The sequence below is a fragment of the Jaculus jaculus genome, chromosome 13, assembly GCF_020740685.1.
Source record: "Jaculus jaculus isolate mJacJac1 chromosome 13, mJacJac1.mat.Y.cur, whole genome shotgun sequence".
NCBI classification, from domain to species: domain Eukaryota; kingdom Metazoa; phylum Chordata; class Mammalia; order Rodentia; family Dipodidae; genus Jaculus; species Jaculus jaculus.
In genome coordinates, this window is record NC_059114.1 from 4,786,679 (window position 1) to 4,799,889 (window position 13,211).

The 13,211-nt window shown below is 45.1% G+C and overlaps 1 protein-coding gene across 1 annotated transcript; it reads left to right on the forward strand.

The window, feature by feature from the left end:
- The first annotated feature begins 4,412 nt into the window (after nucleotides 1-4,412).
- Armh2 (armadillo like helical domain containing 2) lies at nucleotides 4,413-8,901 on the forward strand. Its single transcript, XM_045132846.1, has 2 exons — nucleotides 4,413-4,677; nucleotides 8,477-8,901. Exons 1-2 carry the CDS (start codon nucleotides 4,413-4,415, stop codon nucleotides 8,899-8,901), a joined length of 690 nt encoding a protein of 229 aa, XP_044988781.1.
- The last annotated feature ends 4,310 nt before the right edge of the window (nucleotides 8,902-13,211 follow it).

The following is a 13,211-nucleotide window of genomic DNA, read 5'->3' on the forward strand; positions in this document are numbered from 1 at the left end:
CAACTATGATGGTCTTTAAGGTAGACACCTTAGACATTGGAAGAACTCTGATGGGGTTAGAGGAGTGTTGAAAGTGGCCCTCACGTATATAAAAATGGGCATGAAACTAGGAAGGAGGATGCCTTGAGAGAGGAAAACTGCTCTGCTCCCGAGACAACATTCACCACCAAACAGCTAAGACAACAGCTGTGGACCAGGGTGGGAAGTTTACTCGACGGTGCCGGGTCATTTGGTAGTGCTCACTAAATAACTTCTTCCTCTTTGTAAAGACGATACAAGGTGGGATATGCCAAGATACAATAACAATATGTGTGAGCGTAAGCTTAAAAAACTGTATTCTGGTTGTGTTTGTGCAAAAATAACCAATTAGATGTCATTTTCAATATTTACATCTTAGCAAGACTTTTGGAAAAATATTTCATGTCATTTTAAAGTGAAAGTTGTCAGCCAGAGTTCTGGCAAAATAGTTCTTTCCACTGTGAAGTTACAATGTACATATCTGTATATTTATAAATATTATGTATATGCATACATATCCCTCACTTTAAAAGGCACATTGTACAGTACAGTCCATCATCTTTGTTCACTGGTTGAAATGTTTCTTTTTATAGAGTCAAATTACAGATATTATAGGGGTTTTTGTTTGTCTGGTTTGTTTGGGGAGACTTAAATTTCTTGACTATTGCATGAATAATGAATTCCATTTGTTTTCAGTTCACTTCTGCATTTTAGTTTTGACTGGGGTGTGCCTTTAGTTTTGTGGCATTTGTATTCATGGTTCTAATCATGTAAGTCAAAGTAAAGATTATTTTTAATTACTAGTCTAATGTAGAATCTGTTATATTTTTTTCACTGCTCCTGCGTTGGTATTGATATTACATACTACAGCTCATTATTTTTTAACTTTATTTTTATTTATCAGAAGGAGAGAGAGAGAGAGACTGGGCACACCAGGGCCTCCAGCCATTGCAAACAAACTCCGGACGCATGCACCACCCTGTGCATCTGGCTTACATAGGATTTGGAAAATCGAACCTGTGTCCTTATGCTTTGCAGGCTAGCGCCTTAAACACTAAGCCATCTCTCCAGCCCTACAGCTTATTATTTTTTTTATCATTTTTATTTATTTATTTGAGAGTGACAGAGAAAGAGAAAGAGGCAGATATAGAGAGAGAATGGGCACACCAGGGCTTCCAGCCACTGCAAATGAACTCCAGACGCGTGCGCCCCCTTGTGCATCTGGCTAACGTGGGTCCTGGGGAGTCGAGCCTTGAACCAGGGTCCTTCGGCTTCACAGGCAAGCACTTAACCACTAAGCCATCTCTCCAGCCCCCCTACAGCTCATTATTAATGTGAGCTTATTGTCTTGAAGTGGGAATCACAAGAGAAAAATCCCAAGAGGTCATAGGGCAGTGTACGCAAGAGGAAGAAGATGAGAGAGCTCCATTTCCAATCCCATGCGCACACTGAATCCATCGCTCCACCTTCCTTTCCTGAGGGTTGACAAAAACTCATTCTGCATTCTGCCTTGGAACCCATCATCTAAAGAGTAGCAAAACTTCTTTCTTTAAATTTATTTTTAATTTATTTTTATTTTTATTTATTTATTTGAGAGAGAGAGATTGAAAGAGAATGGGCTCTCCAGGGCCTCCAGCCATGGGCAACAAACTCCAGATGCATATGTCACCTTGAGCATCTGGCTTATGTGGGTACCGGGGGATCGAACCCGGGTCCTTAAGCTTCATAAGCAAGTGCCTTAACCACTAAGCTATCGCTCTAGCCCTACTTTTAAAAAATTATTTATTTATTTTGTTTTGACAGAGAAAGAGGGAGAGCGAGAGAGATTGAAAGAGAGAGAATGGGCACACCAGGGCCTCCAGGCACTGCAAATGAACTCCAGACACTTGTGCATTTGGCTAACGTGGGTCCTGGGGAATCAAACCTGGATCCTTTAGCTTTGCAGGCAAACGCCTTAATCGCTAAGCCATCACTCCAGCCCCAGCCATACTTTTAATATTTATATATATATATATATATATATATATATATATATATATATATATATATATGTGTGTGTGTGTGTGTGTGTGTGTGTGTGTGTGTGTGTATGTGTGTGTGTGTATATATATATATATATATTTTTTCAAGGTAGGGTCTCACTCTAGTCCAAGCTGACCTGGAATTCACTATGTAGTCTCAGGGTGTCCTTGAACTCATGGTGATCCTCCTACCTCTGCCTCCCGAGTGCTGGGATTAAAGGCGTGCGCCACCATGCCCAGATAATCTTTTTATTTATTCATTTGCAAGGAGAGAGCCTGTGTGTATGAGTGCACCAGGGCCTCTTGCTCCTGCAAACTCCAGATGCATGAAACGCTTTGTGCATCTGGATTTAATATGGATACTGGAGAATTGAACTCAGACATGCAGGCTGGGCAAGAAAGTGCCTTTAGCCATTGAGCTATCTCCCCTGTTCAAAACTTCTTTCTTTACTTCTTTATTTTATTTTTATTTATTTTTACACACACACAGAAAGAATGAGTATGCCAGGCCTCTAGCCACTGCGAACAAACTCCAGATGCAAATGCCATCATCATGTGCATCTGGCTTATGTAGGATCTGGGGAATTGAATCTGGGTCTTTAGGCTTCAAAGGTAAATGCCTTAACTGCTAAGCCATCTCCCCTGCTTAAAACTTCTTTATGTTATTTTATTTATTAATTTCAGAGAGAGAGAGAGAGAGACGGAGATAAAAAAAAAAAATAGGCAGAGAGAAAGAGAGAGAGAATGGGCATGCCAGGGCCTATAGCCACTGTAAATGAATTCCAGACACAAGTGCCCCCTTGTGCATCTGGCTTACATGGGTCCTGGGGAGTCAAACCTGGGTCCTTTGGCTTTGCAGGCAAATGCCTTAACCGCTAAGCCATCTCTCCAGCCCCCAAGCTTCCTTCTTTGTATAGGTAAAGACCAGGGCTCTTTGCCCACTTCATGTTGGCCCACCCCTCATATCTGCCCAGTGCACTTTCAAAAGAAACAGTTCATGTTCCTGTTCTCTCTCTCTCTCTCTTTTTTTTTTTTTTTTTTTTGAGGTAGGGTCTCACTCTGGTCCAGGCTGACCTGGAATTAACTCTGTAGTCTCAGGGTGGCCTTGAACTCATGGTGACCCTCCTACCTCTGCCTCCCAAATGCTGGGATTAAAGGCGTGCGCCACCATGCCTGGCTTCAATTTTTTTTTTTTTTTGAGTTTCTGAGACATCATGCCCATAGCAGTTGTCCATGCTGGACAAAACACCTGACCAAAAGCCAAGGGAGGAAAGGGTTGTTTCAGGATATAGTTTCAAGGGCAAGTTCTTCATGGCAGGGAAAACACGGCAGGAACGGTAAGCTGGCTCACGTTGTCATACACCGGCAGGAAGCAGGCGAGAGTGTGAGGTAGCCGTGAACACCCAGTGGGCTGGATTCTTTAATAAACCTCAAAGGCAACCCCCAGTGGCAAACTTCCTCCAGCAAGGTTTCACTTTCCCACGGCTCCACAACTCTCTTAAATTGCCACCACAGGGACCAAGTATGAGATTCAACAGCAAATACTCCAGGCTATGGGGGACATTTAACATCCAAAATCCCCACAATGTCTCACTTAGTCAAGGCCTGGAAGTCTGATTGTCTTGTCTCCAGCCCTAAACAAAATAAAACAAAAACAGGGCTGGAGAAATGACTCTCAGTGGTTAAAGGCACTTGCTTGCAAAGCCTGATGGTCTGGGTTCGATTCCCTAGGACCCATGTGAAGTCTGATGCACTAAGTGGCCCATGCACTGGAGTTTGTTTGCAGTGTAGAAGGCCCTGGAGCACCCATTCTTTCTCTCTCTCTATCTCTGTCTCTCGTTTTCTCTCAAACAAACAAATACATATATATTTTTTTAAATTATTTATTTTTATTTATTTATTTGAAAGCAACAGAGAAAGAGACAGAGAGAGAGAGAGAGAATGGGCGCGCCAAGGGCTCCAGCCACTGCAAACGAACTCCAGATGAGTGTGCCTCGTTGTGCATCTGGCTAACGTGGGTCCTGGGGAATCGAGCCTCGAACCGGGGTCCTTAGGCTTCACAGGCAAGCGCTTAACCGCTAAGCCATCTCTCCAGCCCAATATATTTTTTTAAGGTTTGAAAGAATACAGTAATTAGTTGTGTTGGGAGAAAACGGCTTAAGCTTGTCGGGTTGTGCCACAGAAAAGTAAAAGTAAACTTGAGCTAGTTCAAATCCTAGCAGGCCTTAAACGCCAGGCCCAGGAACTTGGGCATTTCCATCTTCTAGCTTGTACATTCCGTTCTAGCCTGTTGCTGGGCAACGAGTTTCCAGAGTTCCCGAGTGTTCGCTCCGGTCCCTGCCGCGCACTCGAGCCCAGCGTCCCTTCTGTAGCATGGCGAACCGCCTGACTTTCTGCAGGAGGATTTGGTATCAGGTGCGCTATTATTTCGTGAGACTTTGCCGGAGCCTCCGAAAATTATGGAATGTCACTAAGCGCTATTTCAGTAAGAAACAGGAAGAAGAATTCGGCCCTACATGTGAGAGTATTTTTCACAGAGAAAAAATTATGACGTTTGGCAGCATGTTGAAGGATACATCTCTACCCACAGCAAGGAGAGCTCACGCTGTCCAGAAAATCGGATTGCTGGCGTTCACAGGTACTGGTGTTCACCGGCTGTGCCGCGATAGCAAGTTCATAACCTATTTGCTGGTTGGAAACACTAACTTAGGGATTTCTGTTGATCTTAAAACTCAGATGGGCTGGAGAGATGGCTTAGCGGTTAAGGCACTTACCTGCAAAGCCTAAGGACCCATGTTTGACTCTCCAGATCCCATGTAAGCCAGACACACAAGGTGATGCACGCACACAAGGTTGCATATGCATACAAGATGGTGCACATGTCTGGAGTTCAACTGCAGTGGCTGGAGGCAGGTACATCAATTCTCTCCTCTCTCTTATAAAAAATACAACAACAACAACAAAAAAACCCTCAAGTAACATTTCTCTCAACCACTCAAGATGTAAAAAATATTTTCACTTTCACAGCATGCTTTCTCTTTTAAATATATTTTTTATTTATTTATTTGATAGAGGGAAAGAGGCAGAGAGAGAGAGAGAATGACAGAGGGGGAGAATGGGTATGTCAGGGCCTCCAGCCACTGCAAACAAATTCCAGATGCATGCGCCCCCTTGTGCATCTGGCTTACTTGGTTCCTGGAGAATCAAACTGGGATCCTTTGATTTGCAGGCAAAACACCTTAACTGCAAAGCCATCTCTCCAGCCCTCATAGCATGCTTTTTAAAAAACAAAACAAAAAAAATGCCCATCAAATAAATTACTACTTAGAAAAACCTGCGTGTGGTGGTAGACACCTTTAATTCCAGTTCTCAGGAGTCTGAGGAATGAGGATCATCTTGAGTTCAAGGCCAGCCTGGGCTACAGCATGAGTTCCAAGTCAGCCTGGACTAGAGTGAGACCCTACCTCAAAAGACCAAAAGAAAAAAAAGTTATTACTTACATGTTTTTTTTTTTCTCTCTCTCTCTCTTTTTAAAGTTTTGTGTATCTTTATTTGAGAGAGACAGAAAGAGGCAGATAGAGAGAGTGGGCGTGCTAAGGCCTCCAGCCACTACAAACGGACTCCAGATGCATGTGCCACCTTGTACATTTGGCTTACATGGGTCCTGGGGAATCGAACTGGGGATCTTGGACTTCACAGGCAAGTGCTTAACCGCTAAGCCATCTCTCCAGCCCTCTCTCTCTTTTTACTTTGTTTTGGAAAATTTTCAAAAAGTACTTTATTAGTTATTAGTTATTTAATGAGGGGAGGAGAGGCAGATAAAATGAACTACAGATGCATGCTCCTCTTTGTGCATCTGGCTTATGTGGGTCCTGGGGAATCAAACTGGGGTCCTTAGGCTTCACAGGCAAATGTCTTAACTGCTGAGCCATTTCCTCAGCTCTTTTTTAAACTTTTTATTGACAACCTTCCAAAGCACTCCTCTCCACCTTTTGGCTCTTACATTCCTTCCACAACCTGCAATTGTCCCTGAGCCTTAGGAGGTGTGATAGAGATGTCTCAGTGCTAAACACTCTACTGTCACTACTTTTCCACACTTGGAGGGTTATCTCTGCCCAAACTCTCTTTACTAAAACATACACATGTGCGCGTGCACGCACGCCAGTGAAGAGATAGGTTTCCATATGGCTTATTCATAACATCTTCAATTTCTTTTGTTTTTTGGTTTTTGTTTTGTTTTTTGGAGGTAGGGTTTCGCTCTAGCTCAGGCTGACCTAGAATTCACTAAGTAGTCTCAGGGTGGCCTCTAACTCATGATGATCCTCCTACTTCTGCCTCCCGAGTGCTGGGATTAAAGGTGTGCACCACCACACCCAGATTTATTTTTTCCTTCTTCTCCCCATCCCTCTGCCCTGACCCCATTTCTCATTTTTTTAAATTATTTATTTATTTATTTGAGAGCGACAGTCACAGAGAGAAAGACAGATAGAGGGAGAGAGAGAGAATGGGCGCGCCAGGGCTTCCAGCCTCTGCAAACGAACTCCAGACTCGTGCGCCCCCTTGTGCATCTGGCTAACGTGGGACCTGGGGAACCGAGCCTCGAACCGGGGTCCTTAGGCTTCACAGGCAAACGCTTAACCGCTAAGCCATCTCTCCAGCCCCCCATTTCTCATTTTTAAATTGAAGTATATAACTGGGGGGCTGGGGAGATATTCGTTAAAGGGCCTGCCTCACAAGCATGGATACCTGATTGTGATCTCTAGCAGCATCCGTGTATAATGGAAGGCTGGCATGGTGGCAGGTGCCTCTAACCTGAGGGTGGGGGAGGTGGACACAGGAGGACCCCTGGGACTCACAGGTCAGCCAGTCCAGCCTAATTGGTGAGCTCTGATCCAAGGAGAGACTCCCATCTTGTTTTGTTTTTTTTTTAAGCATTTTTTATGAAAGAATTGGCACACCAGGGCCTCCAGCCACTGCACCCAAACTCCAGACGTGCGCACCACCTTATACGCATGTGTGACTTCACACTTGTGTCACCATTTCTATCTGGCTTACAAGGGACCTGGAGAGTAGAACATGGGACTTAGGCTTTGCGGGCAAGCGCCTTAACCACTTAGCCATCTCTCTAGCCGACCCCATCTATATATATATAGATTTTTTTTTATTTATTTATTTTTAGTTTTACAAGGTAGGGTCTCACTCTAGCCCAGGCTTACCTGGAATTCGTTCTGTATTCTCAAGGTGGCCACAGACTCACAGCAATCCTCCTACCTCTGCCTCCTGAGTGCTGGGATTAAAGGCGTGCACCACCACATCCGGCTTTATTTTTTTATGCAAGAGAATTGGCACGCCAGGGCCTCAGCCACTGCAACTGAACCCCTTGTGTACCTTTGCAACATTGCATGTTTGTGTCACTGTGTGTCTGGCTTATGTGGGACGTGGAGAGTTGAACATGGGTTTCGCAGGCAAGCCCCTTATCTCCCCAGCCCTATATTTGATTATTATGTATTTCTTTGAGAGAGAGAGAGAGAGGCAGATATAGAGAAAGTGGGCTTTCCAGAGCCTGCAGCTGCTGCAAATAAACTCCAGACATATGCACCACATTGTGCATCTGGCTTTACGTGGGTACTGAGGAGTTGAACCTGGCTTTGCAGGCAATGCCTTAACTGCTAAGCCATCTCTTTGGCCCAGCTCCAACACATTCTTTTTTTTTTTTTTAATTTTGTTTATTTTTATTTATTTGAGAGCAACAGATGGAGAGAGAAAGGCAGAGAGAGAGAGAGAATGGACGCGCCAGGGCTTCCAGCCACTGCAAACGAACTCCAGATGTGTGCGCCCCCTTGTGCATCTGGCTAATGTGGATCCTGGGGAATGAAGCCTCAAACCAGGGCCCTTAGGCTTCACAGGCAAGCACTTAACCGCTAAGCCATCTCTCCAGCCCCACATTCTTTTTTTTTTTTTTTTTTTTAAAGAAAGGTCCTATGTATCTAGACAAACCATGAAGCAAGTCGCAATGCTGTGCATGCTCAAAAGGGGCCTCACGCATCTGAAGTTCTTCAAGGAGGCTGAAAGGCCCTGGTGGGCCCATTCTCTTTCTCTGTGTGTGTCTTTCTCGTGAAAGAAAGATAGAAAGGAAGGAAAGAAGGAAGGAGGGAGGGAGGGAGGGAGGGAGGGAGGGAGGGAGGGAGGGAGGGAGGAAGGAAGGAAGGAAGGAAGGAAGGAAGGAAGGAAGGAAGGAAGGAAGGAAGGAAGGAAGGAAGGAAGGAGGGAAGGAAAAGGGTGGACCATGCTCGAGGAATGATATACCCAGGCATGATGTTATCATTGTGCCTCACACATTTATGAATACACACAAAACAAAAGGATATGAAGGCACAGGAGACTTTGGCTGATAAATATGCCATACACTACTGGAAAAACAAATGCTTATTTTACAGGAGGACCAAGCGCTGGGCAGTTTGCCTCTGAATACATGAAAGACGTGGCTGACATGATACAAAACGAAAAGATGAGTCCCAGGTCCAAGATCCAGGTGCTCCAGGGCCTGGCATGCTGGTGCTACCTAAACCCCGCGAGCCAGAAGAAGGCCAGCGACTTTCAGTTCATTTCCACCCTCGTCAGTTTTTTTGAAACCCCCCAAACGACTGTCAGAAGTGAAATCAACAGCCAGCTCCTGGTTCAGTTCTGGACATGTTATGCTCTGTCTGCTATAACGTGTAATAACTCGCCCATCATAAAGGAGCTGAGGGAATTCAGCACCCTCAAATATCACCTACAAATCTTGGCTATGGAGAACTGGTCTGGGTGGCCTGAGAACTTTGCAGAGGTGTTGTATTTCCTCATTGGTTTCCACAGGAAATAATCCTCTAAATCCAATGGTATGATTCAGCTCTCTGAGCCCCTGTTTTGCACTGGAAATCTGAAATAAAGAATAGAAATGGATGTAATCTTCTCCAGTGTTACCTTTGTAGATACTCATACAGTTGGTTGACTGGACAAAATTTTTGAGAAGTCTCTACTATTGAATATGAGTGCATCAATGTGGCCCTTTGAGCTTACACACAAGTGTGTTCTCTCCCATTAGGAAATAAACATGTTGCCAGGCGTGGTGGCGCACGCCTTTAATCCCAACACTCCTGAGGCAGAGACAGGAGGATTACTGTGAGTTCGAGGCCAGCCTGGAGCCACAGAGTGAGTTCCAGGTCAGGGCTACAATGAGACCCTACCTCGAAACAAACAAACAACAACAAAAAAAAACAAACAGGAAATAAATATGTTAAAGCCACAAGGTATAGTGGTTCAATCACAGCACCTGGGAAGTGTAGGCAGCAGAATTATGAGTTCCTGTCCAGCTTGAGACCTTGAAAGGCAGGGGTTGGAGCGATGGCGTAGCAGTTAAAGACGCTTGCTTGCAAAACCTACTGGCCCAGGTTCAATTCCCCAGGACCCATATAAAGCCAGGTTCACAAAGTGGTACATGCCTCTGGACTTTGTTCACAGAGGCAAAAAGCCCTGGCAAAAATACTTTTAAAAATTATATGGGCTGGACAGGCGTGGTGGCGCACGCCTTTAATCCCAGCGCTCTGGAGGCAGAGGTAGGAGGATCGCCGTGAGTTCAAAGCCACCCTGAGACTACATAGTGAATTCCAGGTCAGCCTGAGCCAGAGTGAGACCCTGCCTCGAAAAACCAAAAAAAAAAAAAAAAAATTATATGGGCTGGAGAGATGGCTTAGCGGTTAAGTGCTTGCCTGTGAAGCCTAAGGACCCAGGTTTGAGGCTCAATTCCCCAGGACCTACGTTAGCCAGATGCACAAGGGGGCGCACGCGTCTGGAGTTTGTTTGCAGTGGCTGGAAGCCCTGGCGTGCCCATTCTCTCTCTCTCTACCTCTTTCTCCCTCTGTCTGTTGTGCTCAAATAAATAAATAAAATAAACAAAAAAAAATTTTAAAAAAATTATAGAGCTCGGGGCTGCAGAGATAATTTAGCAGTTAAGCACTTGCCTGGGAAGCCAAAGGACACAGGTTCGATTCTCCAGTAACAATGTAAGCCAGCTGCACAAGATGGCACATGCATCTGGAATTCATTTACAGTGGGAGGCCCTGACATGCCCATTCATTCACTCACTCACTATGTGTGTGTGTGTGTGTGAGTATAATCTTTGAAATAAATATTTTAAAAATATAAAGTTAAAATAGCATTTTTTCCCTTTTACACAAAGGTCAGAGATGATTTCCAATGTCTACCATCAATCTTGCTTTTAAAAAATATTTTTATTTATTTATTTGATAGATAAAGAGGCAGATAGAATGGATATGCCAGGGCCTCTAACCACTGCAAACAAACTCCAGACACATGTGCTCCCTTGTGCATCTGGTTTATGTGGGTCCTGGGGAATTGAACTGGGGTACTTAGGCTTCACAGACAAACGCCTTAGCCACTAAGCCATTTCCCCAGCCCCCAAGCACACTCTTGAGCTGTACCCCTAAGCCCCTATCTTTTTTTTTTTTTTTTTTTTGAGGTAGGGTCTCAACACTAGCTCAGGCTGATTTGGAATTCACTGTGTAGTCTCAGGGTGGCCTTGAACTCACAGTGATCCTCCTATCTCTGCCTTCCAAAAGCTGGGATTAAAGGCGCACACCACCATGCCCAGCATTTTTTTTTTTTTTTTGAGACAGGATACCTTATAGCCCAGGCTGTCAAACACTGTGTAGCTCAGGCTGGCCTTGAATTCCTAGCATTCTTATCTTTAATTCCCAAGTCCTGAACACACAAGGTGTTCACCACTACACTTAGATTCCTTTTATTTATCTCAGTTTAAAAGAACTTTATGTGGGCCAGGTATGGTGGTGCATGCCGTTAATCCCAACACTCTCGAGGCTGAGGTAGGAGGATCATTGTGAGTTCCAGGCCAGCCTGGGCTAGACTGACACCCTTCCTCAGGAAAAGCAAAATAAGCCGGGGCATAAATCTTATTTTCTAATAAGTTCTGTTTGAAGCTGATTAAAACAATCACTTCATTAATGATCCTTCATTGAGAAAAAAGAAGTGCACTGGGTTCTTATAACCGAGGACAGGGGACAGGAGCAGGTGCAGCTAGTAGTGCCATCACATGGGCAGGCAGGAAGCAGAGGACCGATAGCACATAGGGCATGACTTCAGCATGGTTGCAAGGCGTGGGGGCACACGCCTGTCACCTGAAAACTTGGGAAGTGGCAGCAGGAGTCCAAGGTCATCCTCAGCTATACAGGGAGCCCCACGTCAGCCTGGGCACGATTCCCTACTTCAGAACAAAACACTGGCCTCGATATCCACGACCGTGCAGTCACAGGACCCTCATAATAGGAGAAAAAGATGATGACATCAAAATAAAAGAGACTAATGGAGAGAAAGGGGGGGGGGGAGGATATGATGGAGAGTGGAGTTGAGAAGGGGAAATTGAAGGAGGGGAGGGAATTATCATGGTTTATTTTCCATAAGAAGTTGTCAATAAAAAAAAACTACCCAAATGTCCCTCAACTGCTGGATGCATAAATAAAATGCTGTATTATCCATTAAAAAAAAAAAAGTCTGCCGGGTGTGGTGGCGCACGCCTTTAATCCCAGCACTTGGGAGGCAGAGGTAGTAGGATCGCCGTGAGTTCGAGGCCACCCTGAGACTCCATAGTGAATTCCAGGTCAGCCTGGTTTACAGTGAAACCTTACCTTGAAAAACCAAAAAAAAAAAAAAAAAAAAAAAGTCAGGTGTGTTGGCACACACCTTTAATCCCAGCCCTCGGGAGGCAAAGGTAGGAGGATGGCTGTGAGTTCGAGGCCACCCTGAGACCACACAGTGAATTGCAGGACAGCCTGGCTAGAGCGAGACCCTACCTCGAAAAACCAAAGGGGAAAAAATTTTATCGTGAGATGTTTTACATATGTTAGAATAAAACATGGCATTTAGGGGACACTGGATGGTATTAATGGCCGGGGATGCAGCTCACTAGTTCAGGGCATGCACAAGACCCTGGGGAGCGAGCGCTGTTGTCTCTAGTCACAGGAACACGGCAGCCATCACAGGCGAGGGACACTCATCCGCAGAGCTGCTTCCACCGAGCAGTTTCTGACAGAGCCGGGCGTGGTGGCGCACGCCTTTAATCTCAGTCCCAGCACTCAGGAGGCAGAGGTAGGAGGATCGCCATGAGTTTGAGGTGGTCTGCACAGTGAAAATTCCAGGTCAGCCTGGGCTACAGCAAGACCCTCCCTAAAGAAAAGTCTCCTAACTCTCACTTGTACTTAACAGAGGAAAAAAAAAATATTTACTTGAGAAAGAGGCAGGGGTGGGGAGAGAGAACAGGCACCCAGCACCTCTAGCCACTGCAAACGAACACCTTGTGCATCTATCTGGCTTGACACGGGTTCTCGGAAATCAAGCCTGCGTCCTTAGGCTTCAGAGGCAAGCACTTTAACCGCTGAGCCATCTCTACAGCCCCCCAGGTTACAACCTTTTTATGGGGGGAGGGGTTTTCAATTAAAAAGGTAGGTTTTCACTCTAGCCCAGGCAGATTTGGAATTTACTGTGTAGTCTCAGGGTGACCTCGAATTTACTACCTCTGCTTCTCAAGTGCTGGGATTAAAGGCGTGTGCCACCATGCCCGGGCTTAAAAATTACAACTTTCTGATTAACAGTAAATTTGATGAAGAATGGCATGCACCTCTGGAAACCCGGCTGTCTGTCAATGTGGAAGAACACGATGAACCGTACTAGAGAGTGACTGCACGTCCCCGTGTGCATGAGCCCAGAGGCCTGCTTCAGCTGCACACTGAACCTTGCAACGGGTCTGGTGACTGTGCTGTGTTTATGTGGGCTCAGGATGGACTACCACACGCAGTCACTAAACTCTTGAAATGGCTTATGTTAGGTCCACTGTACACAAGTTAACATCGGAATTACATATTTATATATTTCAGATATATGTAATTTTATTCATATTTAACTCAAAATGTATATATGTATAATTTTTTATTTATTTATTAGACACAGACAGAGGGAGGGAGGGAGTGAGAATGGGCACACCAGGGCCTCTAGCCACTGCAAACAAACTCCAGACGCATGTGCCACCATGTGCATCTGGCTTACATCTGCAGAATTGAACCAGGGCCCTTAGGCTTCGCAGGCATGCACCTTAACCACTAA

Bases quoted from the DNA above. Each gene is read 5' to 3' on its own strand.
- Armh2 (XM_045132846.1), top strand. From the start codon at position 4,413: ATGGCGAACCGCCTGACTTTCTGCAGGAGGATTTGGTATCAGGTGCGC. The intron at 4,678-8,476 runs GTACTGGTGTTC...CTTATTTTACAG, and splicing joins CGGATTGCTGGCGTTCACAG to GAGGACCAAGCGCTGGGCAG.